Raw genomic sequence first — 21,171 nt, 5'->3', positions numbered from 1 at the left:
CAAATAATGACTTCTTTCTTCAGTTCAGGACAGAATAATTTATTTAGTCTGTTTGCTGTTTATTTATTTTTGGCTTCCTCAGGCTTACCTTCTTATTTAGCATCCACTTTCAACATGGCCACCTAGGAGGTATTTCCAAACTTCAACAAAGGTGGTTGCTGAGAATAAATACTTGGTTGCAATTTGCTCGATGTACCAACTCCTGCAGACGGAGAGCTGGACTTCTCCCTCTCTAAGAGCGTACTATATTCCCTGGTAGGGCAGTAGATGTCACCTGATCGATTCCTATTTTTATTGTGTCACTTTAAAATACATTATTTAGAGAAAATAAAACAATTCGGCCTGATTTCTCTACACTGCGTAAAGAACCACGAAGGGTTGATTGCTGGAAGTCGGGAAATCCGACGTTGCTCGGAGCCGTGAAGGCGTCGCGAGGCCCAGTGACGTCAGCCGCACCCCGGCGCCTCCTTCAGCAGCCAGTCAGAGGAGGATGCTCTGAACGCACGACTGCAGCATCTTCCCCGAGAGAACGAGCGCCACAAAGCGTCTGTTTCTGTGCGTGTTCCTGCAGCTCCGCGGCCGCCGACCCTCCCTCACCGACACCGGGGCGTCTTCAGGACCCCCGCCGGACACACAGGACCACCAGCAGCACACAGGACTCTTTTCTATTATTTTTATTCCCATTATTGCTCCACCGAGCTCTCGTTTTTTTCCCCCTGATTCCAGCTCTCCGTTTTGTCGGTGGTTTTTTTTTATGTTTTGTTTTTTTTTTGCTTTTGTTTTATTTATTGGCCGTTGCGGAGGAGCGCCACCTTCCATCCCCGCTCCGCCTGACATGAGCACTGGCTGCAGCGGAATGATACACATATCCTATAGCAGGCATATCTGAAGCTTGATGGAAGATTCACGAGCCCTGTGCGCGTTTTGAGCCTATAGGACGCTGCATCTTGCAGAGGTTTGGGGATTTTTTTCTCCAGCGTCTCTTTCCTTCCGTCCCTGCGCAGCATCTCTCCGCACGCACGGAGACGCACCACGGAGACGCGCGCTGCCTACAGAACCTGCGACAGTCCGCGAAGAGAAAAGAAGAAGAAGAAGCGTATTTCCCCCCCCCCATTCTTGCACCTCCTTCCGCCTCCTCCGAGGACCCGTCCGTCCGTCCGTTTACGCGGCTGCGCTGCGTAAAAAACAGCGAGTTCAAGCAGAGAAGAGGGATTTAAACTGCGAGCGCAGCTCAAGCATCCACGAGCAGAGCCTTGAAAATGATGGCCGGCGGAGCAGTACAGCAGAACGGCATTTTCTCAAGTCCCCACCATCACAGTCAGCAGCCACACATGGAGTCCGACCCCCCGGATTCGCGTAAGAGACCCCTGGAGACCCCCACGGAGGCCAGCAGCACCAAGCGCACGAACACGGGAGGTAAGAGCGGCCGCGGGGAGGATGCTGGGAGGCTGCGGGGCTCGGGGGGAGTGTGATCGTGCTGAAAGTGCAGAAAAGGCAGGCAGGGAAGGGAATAAGGAAGGGGAGCAGGTTGATATATCCCGGATCCGCGGATCGCGCATTTATTCCCACATAAACACCGCAGTTGTTTTTAGACCGCTCCCTCGTGAGCCGCGGCCGTTTATTCCATCAGTAAAATAATCACGGCTCGCCGCTTTTTTGATGGAAACAATGAGAGGAACCGAGCGGGGGGGTTTGGAGGGAAGCCGACGGCTCCTTTTCTTGCACATCCCGACCGATCCGGCCTGTTATTGGGTGTTTTTTTTTTTTTTTTTCCTCCATTTATTCATGCATCTGAAGTGCGCCAGTGAGAATTAGGAGAAGCCTCAGCGCAGCGGCCATGCTGGAGCGAAACACGAGGATGTAAACAAGTGAAAGCCAGATCAGGCCGGTGCCTGCATGCGCGACGGCAGCGGGGTCTCATCCCGTCGACGGATGACCTTGTGATAATCTCTCGCATCAGCCACCATCGCCGCTGGGCGCGCACAATTGCACAGGCGGATAAACAGGCGGATTCACGAGAACAGAAGGCCCGTGGGGAGCCATAGAGAGAGAAAAAAAAAAAAAAAAAAAAAACACGAGGGGGGATCCGGAGCAGTCGAGACTGCGACAGCAGGCTGTCTCTATGTTATTATCACGCTGTATTTACACCGAGCGTCGAAATCCTGCGGCTGAAGGAGGTAGAGGTTCCTTTCTTCCTCCATTAAATTGTTTTATATATGATGTTTCTCCATTATTTCCAGGCTGGATGAAATATGTCACCATGGTAATCACCATATTTGGTTTTTGTTTACATGCTGTCATGCGCCAAGCATCCCCATCACCTGGCATTACAACCATCAGCAGCCTGTTCGGGCCATGCACCCCCATCATGGACATTTGGACATGCAAAGCTCCTTTAGAGAGTTCTTGTGTTGCAGCAGCGCACTCTGAGGTGCAGTGAGGAGGGAGGGGGGGTGAAAACGCAGACCGTCCGCAGAGGTTTCAGGGGGGGATGTCCTTTAAGTGCAGGATATTTAACTCCGCTGCCTCTTTAAACAGAAAAATGGAGCATGTTGCTTCAATCTTATGTGGCCTGAAATTGAATTTTTCACAGGTTCAAGACTGAAACTGATATGAGTGTCAGACATTTGTACTTTTTCAGTCATTTCACAGGAAAATTTGATGAAATATTGGAGCAGGTTTAACAAGGGAGGAACCATGCTCTTACAGAGGGGTCAGCATGACTGATACACATTATTGAGCTTATTATTGTCCCTATTATAACAACATCAAAGGTCAGAATCTATGTTGTAGTGACAAAAACAAAACAGCTGGACTTTTTTCTTCTTCTTTTAGGCAGATTTGTGGTTTGTTTTGAAGCCCCAGCGGGGGTCATGACTACCGTCCTCACCACTGATAATCAGACAGAGGTGGAGGAGAGGAGGGGTGAGCCGCAGGTTAGCCAGCAGTGTTTAACTGCAGATCAATGCAGCACTCAGAGCCCCGGCGGCTCCTCTTCGCTCCTATAAAAACCCACGGCCGCCCCCCCAGGAGACCTTCCTCCTGCCGGCGTATCACTCAGGCGGCTTGTCCGTTTAGACAAATGAAAAGGCTGGGATGATGATGACGGCCGGCCCAGCAGACTTCCCTCAGACCATGGGGACTCAAACACACTTTAACAGGAGATTTAACAGTTATTTTAAAAAGAAATAAATACAAATAAAAATCCGCCTGACACGTTTTATGTTCTAATAACCGAATCTGGGAAATTTGGTCTTTATGGATTGAATTGTTTTGGTTTATTTGACTGATATTTGCAGCTCGGGTTCAAAGCTCTCCCTTCAGGCCTTTAACTCAGAAGAAAACACAGCTATATATTTTCTCAGAGAAGATGTTTTTGTATATATTTCATAGGGTGCAGTCAGGCTGCAGCTCCAGAGTCAGAAGTTAGGAGTAATAATAACTGTATCTCTGAATGATTTAGTTTACGCCACACCCCCCCCACCCCTGTGCTTCCTCTCTCTGTAGTGGCCTTCCTGCAGCCCCTATTTGAATCGGAAGGCATTGTATTCCCTGACCAAGAAACTGAGACTCATGGTAAGACAGACTTTGCTTTTGATCTTCTACCTGTTTTATAATCTTTACTGTAACCTTCTTCAACGCAGTACTGATTGAGCCGTTCACGGCGCGGGCCGTTGTGCTCCTGAAGGCAACACTAAACTTGAGGGGATCTGTTGAGGTGACCGCTAGCAGGGGTTTATGATTATAAATAGGACCTAAAGTGACATTTGAACACTCATTCTTGTCATGATTCAGGATAATGCATGCCGATATTCTTTATATTGTATGTTATCAAACCCATAACATCCATTGTCATGCTTTTTTATGCAAATCCAGTGTTTCTTTTGTCATGGTATCCAACATAAGCTCACAGATGAGTGCTCAAGACCTTTGACCTCATGCTGGCCATATCACCTGCTGATGTGTTGTTGAAACGCTCGCTCTGTGTGCTGGGAGTCGAGGTGCCGTCAGGGGTACGGGAGGAGGTTTGGGGGGGGGTTTCACTTCCTTTCCAGCAGATCTGCTCGTCTGTAGAGCTCTGTGTTTGTGTGTGTGTGTGGCTCTGCTTCCTCCGGGGTTTATCCATGTTGTCTGTGAATAAAACGGCGTGAGAAGGACAGAGCCGGTCAGCTGTCGGAGCGTAGAGACGCGCGACGACGTGGGACCGTCGTACCCCCCCGGGTCATCAATCACAGCCGCGTCTCATGAAAGGCTGAAGCTCTTAAAGATTGGAGGGATCAATGCTTTGCTGCAGTGGCTGCTGTTGTCAACCCCCCACCCTCACGAGCCTCGCCGGGCCGGGCCGAGCCGCTGCCCCTCACCCGGCGCAGCGGGACTCTCCCACTACTGAGGGACCTCACATTTCCCTTTCATCACGCCGTCCACGCACGCGGTGTCTAACCAGCCTCTCTCCTCACATCCCAGCGAGCTTCCCTGGTTTCAGAATCACAATCAGAATCAGAATCATGTTTATTTGGCCAGGTCAGGTCACACAAGACAGGGAATTTGACTCGGTTATTTTCGCTCACTCTACAGTAAATAGGTAATAGGCAAATGACAGCTCTTATTAACATACCTTATTTTCTGGACTATAAGCTGCACCTGCATACAAGCTGCATCCGCTCTATTTAAAAAAAAAATAATAAAAAAAAATTATACAAGCCGCAGATATTTATGTTGTTAGATTAGATATTTACTACATGTACAGAAGGATTTTGAACTGTAAATGATGTACATGTTTGTACCTACCTTTTAACACGGCAGCAACTTTGCTGATTAAAACGGGACAGAACCAAGAGAAAATAACCGCTATTTATTTATCTGTTTGAAATCTGCTTCTAACTACTTCTATCTGCTAAAGAAGAAGTAGCGTATTCTTCTTTGCATTTATTTTGTCTTAGTTTTGATTCTAATTCCCGTTAGAGCGCCCCGAGCGGTGGAAGAAAAATCCACAGAATAGCTGCACCTTTGTATAAGCTGCATGGTTGAAAACCTATGAAAAAAGTAGCGGCTTATAGTCCAGAAAATACGGTATATACAATTTTTAAAAAGTGAAAGGTGCAGCAGTATGAAGTAGACATGGTTATTGGAAGGTGCATTGTCACAGCATATGATTGTGTTATTATTATTGTTATTATTATTATTATTATTATTATTATTATTATTATTATTATTATTATTATTATTATTATTATTATTATTATTGCACGGTGATTGATTAATCTGAGACTCTATGAGTGATGAGAGTTCATCAGAGCAACAGCTCACGATGAGCCTGATAAGTTAGAATCCTCCAAGAATTTTACAAATTCATGGATCCGCTGCCCGTCGGGACTTCAGAGCGTTTTATGTTTTATTGATCCGGAGTACAAACTCCATATTTTTTTGGCGAGCTGGCGAGAACAGAACCATAAAATGTGACCATCACGGAGCCCCGAGGAGAGTGTGCAGCAAACGCTCTCCGTTTGTCAGGGAGCCAGGGATGATTCAGATCCTGAGCTAGCTCCCAATGTGCAATCAGCCGCCGTAAAACGCTTTAGACGACGAGAGCAGACAACGACGGTTAGGAGGGGAAGACGGCGTCGGTTCAGTCGGCTGCTTTTTCTAGGGCAAATATTTCAAGAAATGACATTTTATTCTTAAAACACACGCATTCAGACTTGTTTACTTCAGCGTTGCAGAGGGAAAGTCCGTTTTAGACGAATGCAGCATTCTGGGAAATAAAATCGCAGGTACGAGCCGTCAGGAAGTCTGACGTAAACACAATTAGAGGACTCTGGATGTGTGTTTTATCCCTCTTTCTTTTTTTATTTTCAAGTTCAGGCTCAGGAATTGAACATGTGATAGGTTTGAGCATGAACTTGTGTGTGTGTGTGTGCAGGTCAACACACACACACACACACACACACACACACACACACACACACACACACACACACACACACACACACACACACACACACACACACACACACACACACACACACACACACACTTTCTCTCCTTTTGTCGTCTTTGCATCGTCTTTTTCTGCCTTTTAGATAAAATACCTTCATTTAGTAAATGGACGGACTGGCTGCTGTTGGGGAGGAGGGGGTTGGGGGGTGGCGGGAGGGCTGTGTGTGTGTGTGTGTGTGTGTGTGTGTGTGTGTGTGTGTGTGTGTGTGTGTGTGTGGGGGCTTGAAACGTCCTTGCCGAGTGACATTAGAGGACCAGACTCCAGAAGATGTCTGTGCGCCGCCGTCGTCGTGGCGACGTCGGGCACTGGGCCTCTGATGGGGCCTTTGATGACATGTGCCGAGCATCTTCTCTGATCAGCGTTATTAACCCCCCCCAACCCCCAACCCCCAACCCCCCCACGTCGACTGGACGTCCAGCCGATGATGAAAACACGCCTGAACCCCCCCTCATGTGAGCCAGACGGAACCAAACGGTTCAGATTTGTGATGGATTCTCGTCGGTTTTTGTTTCCGCGCTTTTCCTCTGCGACACGCCTGCGAGCTGCCCCCCCCCCCCCCCCCCCCCCATCCCTCCATCCCTCCATCTTCCTCTCCTCCTCATCCATACTAATCACGCTCATGGCTGCACCTTCCTGCTCCTCCTCCACCTCCCCCACCCGTCGACGGCGCTCGGCTCTGCGGCGGTTTCTCCTCCGCCGAGTCTCGGTCTGCAGGAATCTCCTCCGCCGACACGCTCCCCTCTTCTTCTTCTTCTTCTTCTTCTCCTTTATCCAAACCACTGCGTCAAAATTAAAGAAAAAAAAACAGGGGGGGGAGAGCAGAGAAAGGGAAGGGATGGTACAGGGTGGGGGCGGCGAGGTGGTGATGCTCCCACAAAGAGCGGCGTGTGATTGGCGGAGCGAGACGTCGGTGGCGTCGAGCTGCTCTCTGATTGGTCCGAGAGCCGGGCGCCGATAAATATGGATGAGGAGACGGATGAAAGGCCGGTGTGGGGGGGGGGGGCGACTGGCGGGGGAGTCGGGGGGTTGGGGGTGGTACTCTCTTCTGAAATGGTCCGCGAACAATAAACACAGACTTTGGCACATCCAGGAGGGAGGAGACGGGGGCGGGACCTGCGTTAGCCGCCGTGTCCGCCGTGTCCTCTTCTACGCAGCCGCAACGCCGGCCCATTGGCTCGCTGTCGGCCGACCGGCGCGCCGTCGGCCCATTGGCTCGCCGCCGGCCTCTCGCCGCCAGCTGATTGGCTCGCCGTCGGCCTCTCGGTCTGCAGCAGGACGTAGCTGCTGCTGCTGGTGATAAACAGGTGGAGGAATTCAGGTCCGTCGTGCTCCACATTCCTGCAGCGACCCTGTAATCTCACGGCTGCCTCTCCCCGGTTAACAGGAGCTGTCAAATACTCAAATACACACCCCTCCCACTCAAAAAAAGGACTAAAATAAACCCCAGTTCTGTTATTTGGGTTGATTTGTTGCAGGAGCGTAGTTGTGTCATTAGTGACCTCAGGGAGCCTCCGGGTCAACGTTGGGGAAACGTCTGTATTCATGAATAAAATAACGTCCCGTCACTCGAGACGTTTGACGACTGAAGCCGTCGCCTCCGTGGAAGAGCTTCTTCTGCCGTCTGAAATGTCAGATAAACGGGATGAACGACGTGAATACGGAGCGGGAACGGAGCGGAGAGCCGTGGAGACGAGAGCGGGATGAAAGCAGAGGTTTCCTCCTGCTTGCTCCTCGGAGAGCTCTCGGTATTTACGAGCGACGATGGACATCTTTTAGAATGAAGACAGCTGGTCAGAGCCGTGTGTGTGTGTGTGTGTGTGTGTGTGTGTGTGTGTACCTTCCAACAAAAGAGAAGAGGACTGGAGGAGGTGTGCGAGACAAAGCCGGCCCCCCCCACCAGCACTTTCTGCTTTGAGAGGATGAATATTTTCCCATCCTCCCTCCACCCCCCCACCGTCAGACTCTGCTCTCGCTCGTAAAGACTTTTCCCCTCACAAGAGACTCACTTTTACTTCTGACCCATATTAGTTTTACAAACGTGTCATATTTTGTTACAAAAACACGGCTACTGACTGAAGATTAACCATCTGGACGGATAGAAACAATTACCAGATTCATCAAACCAATTTGTCAAAAGGTTATCTGTCTTGAATTTTGTCAAGAAATTAATTTGCAGCGTTTTAAATTGAAGCATTTAAATTATAAATGTCTGCAAGTTGGTCTGAAGTGAAATATGCTCAATTAAGATGGAAATCTCATCTACTACTTTTATTTAATATTTTAAAAGACTTTTCCTTTTGAGGGCCGTTCTGCTCTTATTAATTAAATAAAAAAACAATCCGGACTTTTATTTTGAAGAACCTGCCGCTCCAGTCTTTGATAATGACGTCACCGTTAATTCGGTTGTTACGTCACGATTCGAGGAAATCTGACAATAAATGTAAAAGCTAGTTTTGTGAATTTTTTGAGAATGAAATTGCTAAATTTCTTTAACTTTAATTTTAAATACAGTGAAGGATTATGATAATTTAACTAAAGTTAAAATAAAAATTAAAATAGACTAGTCTATTAAAAATAGACTAGAACTAGAAACTTGCTAAGCTAAGTGAAGTGTGAGAAAATAAATGAATGGGGATTCTCGGCGGTCTGATCCGGGGTCCGGAGGACACCAGATCCCCGGATTTGAGTCTTAAACCCCCCGCGATGGAAAACCTATTTTGGGCCCGCCAGATCTGTGTGTGTGTGTGTGTGTGTGTGTGTGTGTGTGTGTGTGTGTGTGTGTGTGTGTGTGTGTGTGTGTGTGTGTGTGTGTGTGTGTGTGTGTGTGTGTGTGTGTGTGGAGGGGGGGGTGTTAGCAACACTCGCACTGTTTACACATGCAGCTATTTGGAGAAGGATTTCTTATTTATCGTGGATAGACGTTTCAAGCGTCAGGAGCTCAAAGGTGAACGGGTTTTCAGCCCGATGGACCTGGCGGTTTCGTTTGCGCTGGCGAGGAGCAGCTTCACCGTTGGGGGGGGTATGGACTTCTCCACCGCCGGCTCACCGGCACTTTTCCCAGGAAAAAAAGTCTTTCGGTGAAATCCTTTCAGGCCCTGAAAGGAAATGTGTGTGTTCCTCGCATGTGTTCTTCAGTGCAAGTGTGTGTGTGTGTGTGTGTGTGTGTGTGTGTGTGTGTGTGTGTGTGTGTGTGTGTGTGTGTGTGTGTGTGTGTGTGTGTGTGTGTGTGTGTGAGTGTGTGAGTGTGTGTGTGTGTGAGTGTGTGAAAGAGAGATGCTTGGAGGGCTGAAAACAAAGACCGTCGTCACGGCAGCCAGTAAGGACCCCCGTAGTCACTCAGCTGCAGACGCCATATCTACACACACACACACACACACACACACACACACACACACACACACACACACACACACACACACACACACACACACACACACACACACACACACACACACACACACACACACACACACACATGGTGTGACTTCTTTGTTTCCAGCTCAGATGTGTGATGGGTTTAGTTCCTGAGCCGTGTGGTTTCTCGTGGGTGATGGTGGTTGTGGGACGATGGCGTGACCTCTGGACGACGGCACTTCACCTCCTTCTGCTCAATCTGCTCAAATCACATACAGTAGATCACAACTACTTCTGCAAAGGAAACAAAGACACACAGGATTTGTTTTAAGGATTTGAAGTGGGTCCCGTCTCCAGCACATCTCTGCTCGACATTAAAGTGATGGTAGGACCGAACATAAACATAAACACAGAGAGACGACCCTTCCTCCCCAAACCTTCCCCTCGGCTCGTGTCGTCAGCTTCTTCCTCGCTGGTGCAATATCTGTCAGCCGTCTACGTGACATCAAGGTCAATATCGAGGGCTCCTTTTAGAGCCCCCCCTCCCCCCATCCCAGCTCTGACAGATAACAACCACCTCCTCTGTAATTATGCTGTTTATCTCCTTTTTATTTGGACTGAAAGTTTAGACGCTCATTGTTCTGTCAGCAGGGAAAGAGTTGCCTCACACGAGGGACGGCGGCTGAAATGGCGCGTCTCCGCCGGGTCCTCCAGATCAGATACCCCTTTTCCACCAAACCGGTTCCAGTGCTGGTGCTGGTTCACAATTTGTTCAACTTGGGAACCACCGTTTGCTTTTCCATAGCTCGGGTGCTAAGGGCAGCCACGCCATTACAGTGCTGTAAACGCCAGTTACGTCGCTGCGTTTGCGTGAAAGTTGAACAACAACAAGGTATTTGCTGTAATACAGACTTGGTCCTCGTAGCTCCTCCGTGGACAAACCTCCGCTTACGTAAGAGGTTATTTCCTCTAGACCAGGGGTCGGCAACCCGCGGCTCTAGAGCCGCATGCGGCTGTTTAGCGCCGCCCTAGTGGCTCCTGGAGCTTTTTCATCTTTTTATCCTTTTTTTCTTCTTTTTTTCGCTTTTTTTTCTTCTTTTTTTTCTTTTTTCTTCTTTTTTTCCTTTTTCTCTCTTGTTTTCTTCCTTTTTCCTTTCCTTTTTAATCACGACAATTCAACTTTTTTCTCAAAATTTTGACTTTTTTTCTCAACATTTCGACTTTTTTCTCGATATTTCGACTTTTTTCTCGACATTTCAACTTTTTTCTCGACATTTCAACTTTTTTCTCGAAGTGCATAATGAAAAAAAATGTTTTCCCCCAGTTATAACTAATATAGAAACATGCAGCATGTGTTATACAAGACTTTTCATTTTTTGCGGCTCCAGACATATTTGTTTTTTGTGTTTTTGGTCTAATATGGCTCTTTCAACATTTTGGGTTGCCGACCCCTGATCTAGACCAGCAAAGAGTTGGTGCTACCTTGGAACTGGTTTTTCTGGTGCGAAGCCAGTTCTTTTTGAGTGGAAACAAGAAGCCTGGTTCCAAACTCAGCACTGGCCCAGAACCAGTTCTGGAACTGGTTTGGTGGAAAAGGCGTAAGAAAGTCTGGCCCCTCAGGTTCTCCTGGGTTTTTACCTGAACCTGGCCACTGGCCGCTCCGACGAGCGCCGGTTGAGGCCAAAGAGGCGGGGCCAAAGAGCCGAACCCCCATGATGTCTGCTCACCAGATCCCTGGTCTCGTCCTTGTCTCTCAGCCCACCAGCTCTCTGTGATTAGCTGAGCTGTGCGAGGGAACAACACCCGCACCAGCGAGTCCTTCGTGATCTCTGTCGGGTTTTGAAGTTCACCTGGACGCTGATGGGGTCCGACGCGGGGGCGGGAGAATCCAGCTGCGTGTTATGTTCAGGTGAACCGGGAGCATCACCTGCGCCCATCACCTGAAGGGTGCATGAGGTCTAATTACACTTAATTACAGTTTTCAGCTCTGACAGGTAGACAAAGGAAACGTAGCACAGCTCTCCTTCGGCGCACGGCCCCCAGAAGGATTTATGTTTGGACTATTTCCTCCAAGTGTCCGGCAAAGACTGTTGATGGAATCAGTTTTGTGAAAATCATTTTGTTAAGAAGAATATGATAATATCTGCCGCAGAGTTGGAGTATGGAGCTAGAACAGTCTCATAATTTGCAAATGCACAGACCGTTTCACAAATGCACAGGACAAAATTCACAAATGCACAGACTGTTTCACAAATGCACAGGACAAAATTCACAAATGCACACACCGATTTGCAAATGCACACACCATTTCACAAATGCACAGGACAAGTTTCACAAATGCACAGAAAAATGTACACGTGCGTAGGACAAGATATACAAATGTATTTTTGATGTGCACACAAATTTTGTCCTGTGCATTTGCGAATCGGTGTGTGCATTTGCGAATTATGAGACTTTTCTAGCTCCATATTGGAGGGAGATGCAGAACGGGCAACACGTGTTTAGGGAGATTTTGCGAGCACGTGGTCGCTCAAGAGGTTGAACCTGCCAATGGCAACAAAGCCGGTTTTAAAGAATAAACTCTTGAGCTGTGCAGCGATGTCTGCGTGTGCAGATGAGGTCAGTTGTGTGGTTGGTTTGTTAGGTGTGAAAAAGACTTATTTTGTTTGTGTTTGACTTCTTTTATGGTAAATGAAAATGGTGCGTGCATGCAGCATGGAAACGCAGATTTTAACGATCGCTATGGTAACCCGCAGAAGCGTTACCATGACACAGATACGAGCGACGAGTCCTGCATCATATCCTCTTACATACGGGATGAGTCACGCTGCCAAGGTGTGGAGGCCTGTTTATGAGATGTCGGAAACGGTCTGTTTGCGGAGGAGGTGGTGTTTCTGAGTGTGTGTGTGTGTGTGTGTATGTGTGTGTGTGTGTGTGTGTGTGTGTGTGTGTGTGTTCGTGCACGTGCTTTTGTGTTTACCAATTCCCCTGCCTTATTAATATGAGCCGGTTATAATTAGCTAGCCTCTATCTAAAGCAGGTCAGTCCAAGGCTTCGTTCTCAAAATGGGTCACTGAGGATACGAGAGGAGAGGAGAGGAGAGGAGAGTGATGAAAGGGAACAAGGAGGAGGAGAGGACGAACCAAACTAAAGACAGTGAGGACACAACCATGTGACTGCTCCTCAACCTTTGGTGTTTGCATGAGCGCAATTAAAACCAGAGGAGGCAAAAGGCCTATTCTTCCATCATTGTTGTCACGGTTACGACGAAAGTCAGTCCTTTTCATCAGGAAATTGTGTGAAAATCTTGCGACACCCCAAAATATATTTATATATTTATAATATACCGCATGCATCTAAGGTGAGACAGGCCTGATTGGCTTTTCACGGGCTCCGGTGTTTCGGTGGAAGGCTGCAACAAATATCTTGTTGTAGTTTTATTGGTTGGTTGATTGATCAATCTGCGATGGATTGGCAACCCGTCCAGGGTGCACCCTAACGGGCAGACCATAGGACCCGTGCAGATGGATGTTTGATCAATTGTAAAAAGTAAAAAAAAAGTAAAGTAAAAAAAAGTAAAGTAAAAAAGAAGACTACAAAGAAATATAATCATTACAAGTCCACAATAATTAAAATCCACACAAAGATATTTTCCAGCTACTCCAGAAAAAGGAAGTGTGTCATGTTTGATCAGTTGAAACCGCTCTAGTTATTATTTTTAATTAGTTACGCAGTTCTGACTCGTGTCCATGGCTTGAGTATGTCTCATGGGAACACGTTACCATGATAGATCTACGATTTTAGCAGAAACATGTTATGATATTTGATAGATTATACATGACAACAGTGAAACAACTGAAAAAAACTGCACGTATTTCCTGTGGCGTCAGACTTGAGCTCTTATCTTCAACCTCAACCAACAAGGGTCAAGCGGGACATATAACTGTTACTAGCGCTGGATGTCTACCCATTTAATGATATCTAGATATGTGGGTCGGTCTGAGAAACATTATTCTAGATCAAAGTGACCATGTTGGTGTTCTTCCTTCACATCCGCGTTGGAGCCGTCTGCAGTTTGGGTTCCACGGCCTGCAGAGCCGAGGAGGGGCGGGGGGTGTCAGGTTTCCTCGTGTTTGGACCCGGCCGAAGGCTCGGAGATGAGCCCACGATCCGCTCCCAGATAGCCGGAGCGCCGGACGTGAACCGAGACGATTTTTATCTGCTTAAAATTAATCACACAACAATTAGGCCCAATTTAGTGCAGTACGGGGTTCCATTCATCACGGTGCACGTTGATGATTTAAACGGCTGCTCCACTTTAATTACAGCGAGACCGCGAGGGCCCGCCGCTAAAGCGACGCACCGAGGTTTCAGTCCATGATGAGGGTGCAGCTGTAACACCGAGTTACTGCAGTAACTGCAGTTACTGCAGTTACTGCAGTTACTGTAGTTACTGCAGTTACTGCAGTTACCAGCCCCGGGCCGGTAAATCATGTCCACATCGACACGTAAAACGGGATCTTGAAGGTGAAACCTAGGCCTGTGTTGAAAAGATTGATTCTCCGATTTTAAATCGATTCTCATATTAATTCCTAAAAATCGATTCATATGTCTAAAAAAAAAAAAAAAAAAAAAAAAAAAGTTTTTTTTTGTTTTTGTTTCATCATTACATTACAACTTTTCTACTTTTTTTTTTATGCCCAAAAAAGGAATATTTTGTTGGACACGAGAATAACTGGTGCCATGTTTTTGCCTTTAAATATGTTTAAAGGTATGAAAACATTAAAGTTTTCAGTTATAATTGTATAAATTGTCTATATTTCATTACTTTATATACTGTCTTGGGGTTACATTTGCATAAAATGTTAAAAACCAAATTCTCATAAATGAAGAAAAAATAAAACTGATTTAATCCGTCTCTGTTTCCTCCCTGGATCTGTTTGGTAATTCTGACCCACATGATGTTTCTGAAAGCAGTTCTATCAGCATTCTGGGAGCTGATTGGTCCTTACAGCATCATTAGCTGCCAATACTTGCTGTTGAATCTCAATATAATACTAATCTTAATTAGAGGTGGGTGCAATTCATCGATGTGTCGATGCATCGCGATGCGTCACGTGACGATTTGGAATCGATTAATTCTAATAATCTCATGCAAGTGCAGCTTTCCCTGGTCAAAGTTAAGTAAGTCAAAGAGCAAATGTTTACATAGTCATAAAATACATTATTTTGTGTCTTTGAAAAATACATGTCAAAAGTTCAAAAAACCTTGTTATTTACTTAATGAGTATTGTTAGAGGAACTGAGTTAATTGATTGGCTATTTATTTACAAATGTAGCCCCAGATGAAGATAAAATCAATCTTGTATGGAAAAAAGCATAAAAAATCACAATAATCGAAGAATCGTGGCACCAATAATCGAATCGAATCGACAATCGTTATAATCGAAGAATCGAAGAATCGAAGAATCGAAGCTCCAATAATCGAAATCGAATCGAATCGTGAGGTACCTTTGTTTGCACACCCCTAATATTAATATGTTGCATAACTACAGTCATATAATTCATGCAACAGCTCAAAAAACAGTTTTAATAACACTAACCCAAATCAATATCGGATCGAATCGAATTGGATCGAATCAAATCTTGATAATCAATTTTGAATCTTAATAATTGGAATCAAATGGATTCTTGACATTTGAATGGATCCCCAGCCCTAGTGAAACCCATCTCTGTTTGTCTCTGGATGACGAGGCGGACGGGCCGAGAGGTCCGTCAGCTCAGGACTCTCAAGGCCGTTTCTGAATTGTGAATCTCTGCAAACGCGCACAGCTGTGAGATGAGCTTTAATCTAATTACCCGGAGAAGGGCGAGCACCTGCGAGGTGCTGAAATCGTTAGCCGGGGCTGAGATTACATCAGCAGCGGTCGTGGTGGAACTTCTGCTGGTGGTCAGAACCGGATGCTTTCGGGGTGGTTAACACTTCTCCGTCTCTTTCTATTCGATTAAATTACAGTGGAATCACTTCTTTCTCCTTCTTTTAGTCTTTTAGGTGTAGAGGCCTTTGACAGCTCGGTATCTTCCTACCACCTGACTGTACCGGATCAGCCGGTACCGCTGAAGCCGGCGGGCTGAACGCATGCACGGCTGTCTCCTAATTAAGTTTATTTTTAGTTACATGTCACAAACACCTCCGTTCAACAGTTGATACGCGTTACAGGGATTTAATGGCTATTAAAAGGTGTTTAAAAGGGCCGGCCTTCGCTGTGGTTGCGGGTCGCCCGTGCGGTCGGGGTCGGAGCGGGCCGGTCGGGTCGCTGGTTCACGTGGATCGCAGATAGAGACCAGCAGAGTTACGAGGCACCGCGCCCATGTGAGAAAGCGTGTCCCTGACAGTAATCCTATTTTAATCTGCCTCCAGAGGTTACGTGTCCTGGATTATCAAAAAATGTGGGATTCTGTGAGGGAGGGGGCACTTTGGAGCGACGCTACATTAGAAACGGTGACGGAGACTGCCGATGGAGCAGTTGTTGTTTAAAGTTGTTGCAGAGATGAACGTAGAAAAGGAAGCAGTTCTTCATCCGTCTGCTTTCCTCTCTGGAAGTTTTCACTTTATTGATTATATGAATCGGTTTTATGAAAAAAAGTAATGAATTTTGCCAGACTGGGTTGTTGTTGTTGCTGATTTATAATTGTTGGAAAAAAGATTTTTTTTAAAAAGACCTAAAGCAGTGGATCCATAAAATGTATTATTTCTCCTGTTTTGATTTTTTTATTTGTTAGGAACAAATAAAAGGAAATAAAATGTGCAAATATCCGTTTGAAAGCAGGTTATTAGATGCACACGTTCTAGCGTGGTGGGGTTGTAGGTGGCTGGAGACGAGGGTGGAAGTCCGGGTCATTCTTTAGATCAGGGGGGCGTGGTGTTACCGGGACGTTCAGAAAGTGACACATCTTATAACTTGTGATGTTCCATACCACAGATTTCCTTTCTGATCCGATATTGAGTAAAATTCAGGCTGGTATCGGCGATACCGTTTCGTTACCGATACATTGTGCAACTACTGTACACCTAATGTGCCTGTAAATCTAAAAAAAATAGTGTATTTCAGATAGTTTAAGAATAAAAGACATCAGAGTCACTTATTTAGCTATTCATATTAAATTTCACATTCACAATACAGTTGAGCTGTTACAACAACAGAAGAACCAGTGTTTGAAAAAAGTGTTTCAATTACTGAAAAAAGATCCGAAGGAAAATAATAAAAACCATTAAAATAAATAAGAGAATAATAAACAAAAATAGGAACTACTATAAAACTGAAAATGAAAAAGTAGTTCCTACCAGCAGCGTGTCATTTAGAATGAGATGAATCTGAGTAGTTTAGTTACTTTCCACCGTATTGCTGTTAATGATATAGATTAACACAAATGACTGAAGTCTCAAAAGTATCGATATTTTAGTTTGAGCAGTTCTGTATCGAAGTATCGATATTTCAGATTATATATCCGCACATCACTACTTTAGACACCAAGGTCTCCTCTGCACAAAGTGGCAGACTTGTGGGATGTTGCTGATTCCAACACGTAAACATCCTTGGGTGAGTTGTGGATGTTCAGAATCTCCCTCGTAACCGGTGACGTCTAACCGACGAGGTCGTCCCCGCCGCTGTAAACCTAGCGCGCTGCTACCTTTCCTCCATGGTTTCCACCTGGATGGAGACGCAGCAAGAGGAAGTTGCTATTTACATCTGTAACCTGAAGCATCTCCGACGCTGAGGCGGTCGCCGGTGGAGGATCTAATAGAGCAGGTTTTGCAGGTTTCCTTAAGAAGCAATCGCTTCCCAAAAGTAACAAAAATACCCTATATACGTACACTGTAAGAAAAGCCCGTAGAAATTACCGTAAAAAACTGTGAAATAGCAACGGTGAAGGACCGTAAATGTTACAGATGAAAATCTTTGTTGACATTGTGTCAGAGTTTGTCTGTCTAACTGGTAATAACTAATTTAATTAAAACATTACTCAAAGAATTCAATGATAGTATGTAGATCTTTATTTCACAACAAAACGCCGCTATTAATACTACAAAATATATTACACAACACACAATCTTTCAATAAAATAAGCGGAAAAATTCAGTCAAATTACTGTCTTATAATGAGGCTTTTACCGCTTAATAATACCAGTAGTTTTCCAGGGAAATTTAATGGGATTAGATGTAAGATAAGCAATGGCTGCACGTAAATTGTACAGGAGAAAATAGCTTTAATAAAGGCATAGTCATGCTAATTTGGCTGAAAATGGATGTTGAATTTACCAGTTTTGTAGGTAAATTGTATAATGTTATTTTGTAAAGGATTACAGTTTAAACTTGTAAAATTTACAGGTTGTTCTGTAAAGTGTTTTACAAGCCATAATCAGCAATATTAAAATAACAAAAGGCTTGCAATATTTCAGTTGATTTGTTATGAATCCAGAATGTATGACATTTTTGTTTTTTTAATTGCATTACAGAAAATAAAGAACTTTATCACAATATTCTAATTTTCTGAGACAGTCCTGTATATGATATGAGTTGTTGAATATAATTCATCTTTACATCTTGAGTTTAACTGTGTGCTACAGTTGTTAAATCATGATAGTCTTTTTTGTTTCTAAATATTTGTTTAATTAATAAAAAAAAGATTACAGAGCCCACACCGCCACCTAGAGGTCGGGGGTGGTACGTCCCCGTACGTAGGCTGCGGTGAGAGAGGTTTCAGACATTTACCTTAATATAAAGATAGGAAGATGATTCACTGCTGTCGTGTGAAGTACGGAGAGAAAACACATTTAAAAACTACTTTAAAAAAAAAAACAGGCAGAAATGAGTCAAATCTGGACCTGAAGAAGGAAAAAGACTTGAAAATGCGATTTGGCTCAAACGGTTGACATCTTGGCGCGTTGCAGTCGCTGGACTTGTCTTTTCAAGGCCACTTCCTCCTCGGCCTCCAGCCTGTTGAGAACGTATTTATTTATTTGTTTAAACTCTGGCAGCAGCGTGTTGAGGTCGGGAAGGTGCAGCTCCAACGTTGGGAAACATGTAAACAGTAAAAGATCCGGATCTGATTAAACTCACTGGTGATGAACAGCGTGTGTGTGTTGGTGTCGTGGCAGACGTGTGGTGTTATGTGTTTGAATGTGATTAGCTTTAATAGCCAAAGCGGCGTATTCCTCAGCCCCCCCGCGTCGTGCCAGGACGGTGACGAGCACCAGATTCCTCAAACCCGACGCTGAAATTAGATCAGACCAATCTGGAGAAAGTGTTTAGAGGCTCGCAGGAGAAAAGGGAGCGATAACGCTGGCAGGGAATCATCAGATTATGGAAATAATTAGTTGTCATGGACAACAGAATTCATTGGAAGTGACTGGCAGGATTTAGCTGTGGATGGTCGGTGAGAAGAGAGACACGTCCCTCTGTTTTGGCATGGTGACGCAGCGCCGCCTCACATCTGTTCTGTCAGACTGATTACTGACAAACAATATCTTTCATTTCACAGTTTACACTCATCCAGACTAAATGAACCCAACACTTCTCTTTCTTGTTTTGAATTCGAGCAGCTCGGGGACCGGCTTTAAAAACGCTGGTCAGAAACAATCCAGCACTCCAGGCCTGCATGAGGACAAAGGTTTACAAAGCTGATGAGGATCTTGTCTGTTCTTCCAGCTTCATGTGCTGTAAAACAACATAAAGTGCAGAAGCTGTTTCTCTCTGACGTCCTGTTTCCTGTTTCCTGCTGCAGAGGAAGGCGAGTACTTCCTGAAGGTTTTGATTCCCAGCTATGCGGCCGGCTCCATCATCGGGAAAGGAGGTCAGACCATCGTCCAGCTGCAGAAGGAGACGGGAGCAACGATCAAACTGTCCAAATCCAAAGACTTCTACCCTGGTAGGTGAACCTGCTGCTGATGGAGGGATGGAGGGAGGGATGGATGGAGGGATGGAGGGATGATGGATGGATGGATGATGGATGGATAGATGGATGGATGATGGATGGATAAATGGATGGATGGATGGATGGATGATGGATGGATGGATGGATGATGGATGGATGGATGGATGGATGGATGGATGGATGATGGATGGATAAATGGATGGATGGATGGATGGATGGATGATGGATGGATAAATGGATGGATGGATGGATGGATGGATGGATGATGGATGGATGGATGGATGGATGGATGGATGGATGGATGATGGATGGATGATGGATGGATGAATGATGGATGGATAAATGGATGGATGGATGGATGGATGGATGGATGGATGATGGGTGGATGGATGATAAATGGATGGGTGGATGGATGATGGATGATGGATGGATGGATGGATGGATGGATGATGGATGGATAAATGGATGGATGGATGGATGGATGGATGATGGATGGATAAATGGATGGATGGATGATAGATGATGGATGGATGATGGATGATGGATGGATGGATGGATGATGGATGGATAAATGGATGGATGGATGATAGATGATGGATGGATGGATGATGGATGGATAAATGGATGGATGGATGATAGATGATGGATGGATGGATGGATGGATGATGGATGGATAAATGGATGGATGGATGATAGATGATGGATGGATGGATGGATGGATGGATGGATGGATGATGGATGGATAAATGGATGGATGGATGGATGGATGGATGATGGATGGATAAATGGATGGATGGATGATAGATGATGGATGGATGATGGATGATGGATGGATGGATGATGGGTGGATGGATGGATAAATGGATGGGTGGATGGATGGATGGATGATGGATGGATGATGGATGATGGATGGATGGATGATGGGTGGATGGATGGATAAATGGATGGGTGGATGGATGGATGGATGGATGGATGGATGGATGGATGATGGATGGATAAATGGATGGATGGATGGATGGATGATAGATGATGGATGGATGATGGATGATGGATGATGGATGGATAAATGGATGGATGGATAAATGGATGGATGGATGGATGGATGGATGGATGGATGATGGATGGATAAATGGATGGATGATTGGATGGATGGATGGATGATGGGTGGATGGATGGATAGATGGATGGATGATAGATGATGGATGGATGATGGATGGATGATGGATGGATGATGGATGATGGATGGATGGATGGATGATGGATGATGGATGAATGATGGATGATGGATGGATGATGGATGGATGATGGATGATGGATGATGGATGGATGACGGATGGATGATGGATGGATGATGGATGATGGATGGATGATGGATGGATGATGGATGATGGATGGATGATGGATGGATGGATGGATGGATGGATGGATGATGGATGGATGATGGATAGATGATGGATGATGGATGATGGATGGATGATGGATGATGGATGATAGATGGATGATGGATGGATGGATGATAGATGGATGATGGATGGATGATGGATGATGGATGGATGATGGATGGATGATGGATGGATGGATGATAGATGGATGATGGATGGATGATGGATGGATGGATGGATGGATGATAGATGGATGATGGATGGATGGATGGATGATAGATGGATGATGGATGGATGGATGATGGATGGATGATGGATGGATGATGGATGATGGATGGATGATGGATGGATGATGGATGATGGATGATGGATGGATGATGGATGGATGGATGGATGGATGGATGATGGATGGATGATGGATGATGGATGGATGATGGATGATGGATGGATGGATGATGGATGGATGGATGATAGATGGATGATGGATGGATGGATGATAGAT

General features: G+C 45.4%; 1 protein-coding gene across 4 annotated transcripts in view; it reads left to right on the top strand.

Moving 5' to 3' along the window:
* nova2 (NOVA alternative splicing regulator 2) overlaps window positions 1-21,171 on the top strand; it is a 109,695-nt gene that overhangs the window by 2,623 nt on the left and 85,901 nt on the right. Inside the window, exons 1-3 of one of the 4 annotated variants that reach the window (XM_061719856.1) lie at window positions 497-1,416; window positions 3,508-3,576; window positions 19,138-19,281. In XM_061719856.1, the coding sequence (XP_061575840.1) occupies window positions 1,260-1,416; window positions 3,508-3,576; window positions 19,138-19,281 (370 nt within the window). In that variant the 5' untranslated portion in view covers window positions 497-1,259. Of the gene's footprint in view, window positions 1-496; window positions 1,417-3,507; window positions 3,577-19,137; window positions 19,282-21,171 lie in introns of those variants that run through there. The other 3 variants (XM_061719859.1, XM_061719857.1, XM_061719860.1) reach the window with 3 other exon arrangements.

Source organism: Cololabis saira, chromosome 4, assembly GCF_033807715.1.
Source record: "Cololabis saira isolate AMF1-May2022 chromosome 4, fColSai1.1, whole genome shotgun sequence".
Taxonomy (NCBI): Eukaryota; Metazoa; Chordata; class Actinopteri; order Beloniformes; family Belonidae; genus Cololabis; species Cololabis saira.
This window is presented reverse-complemented; position numbering and strand designations above follow the sequence as displayed.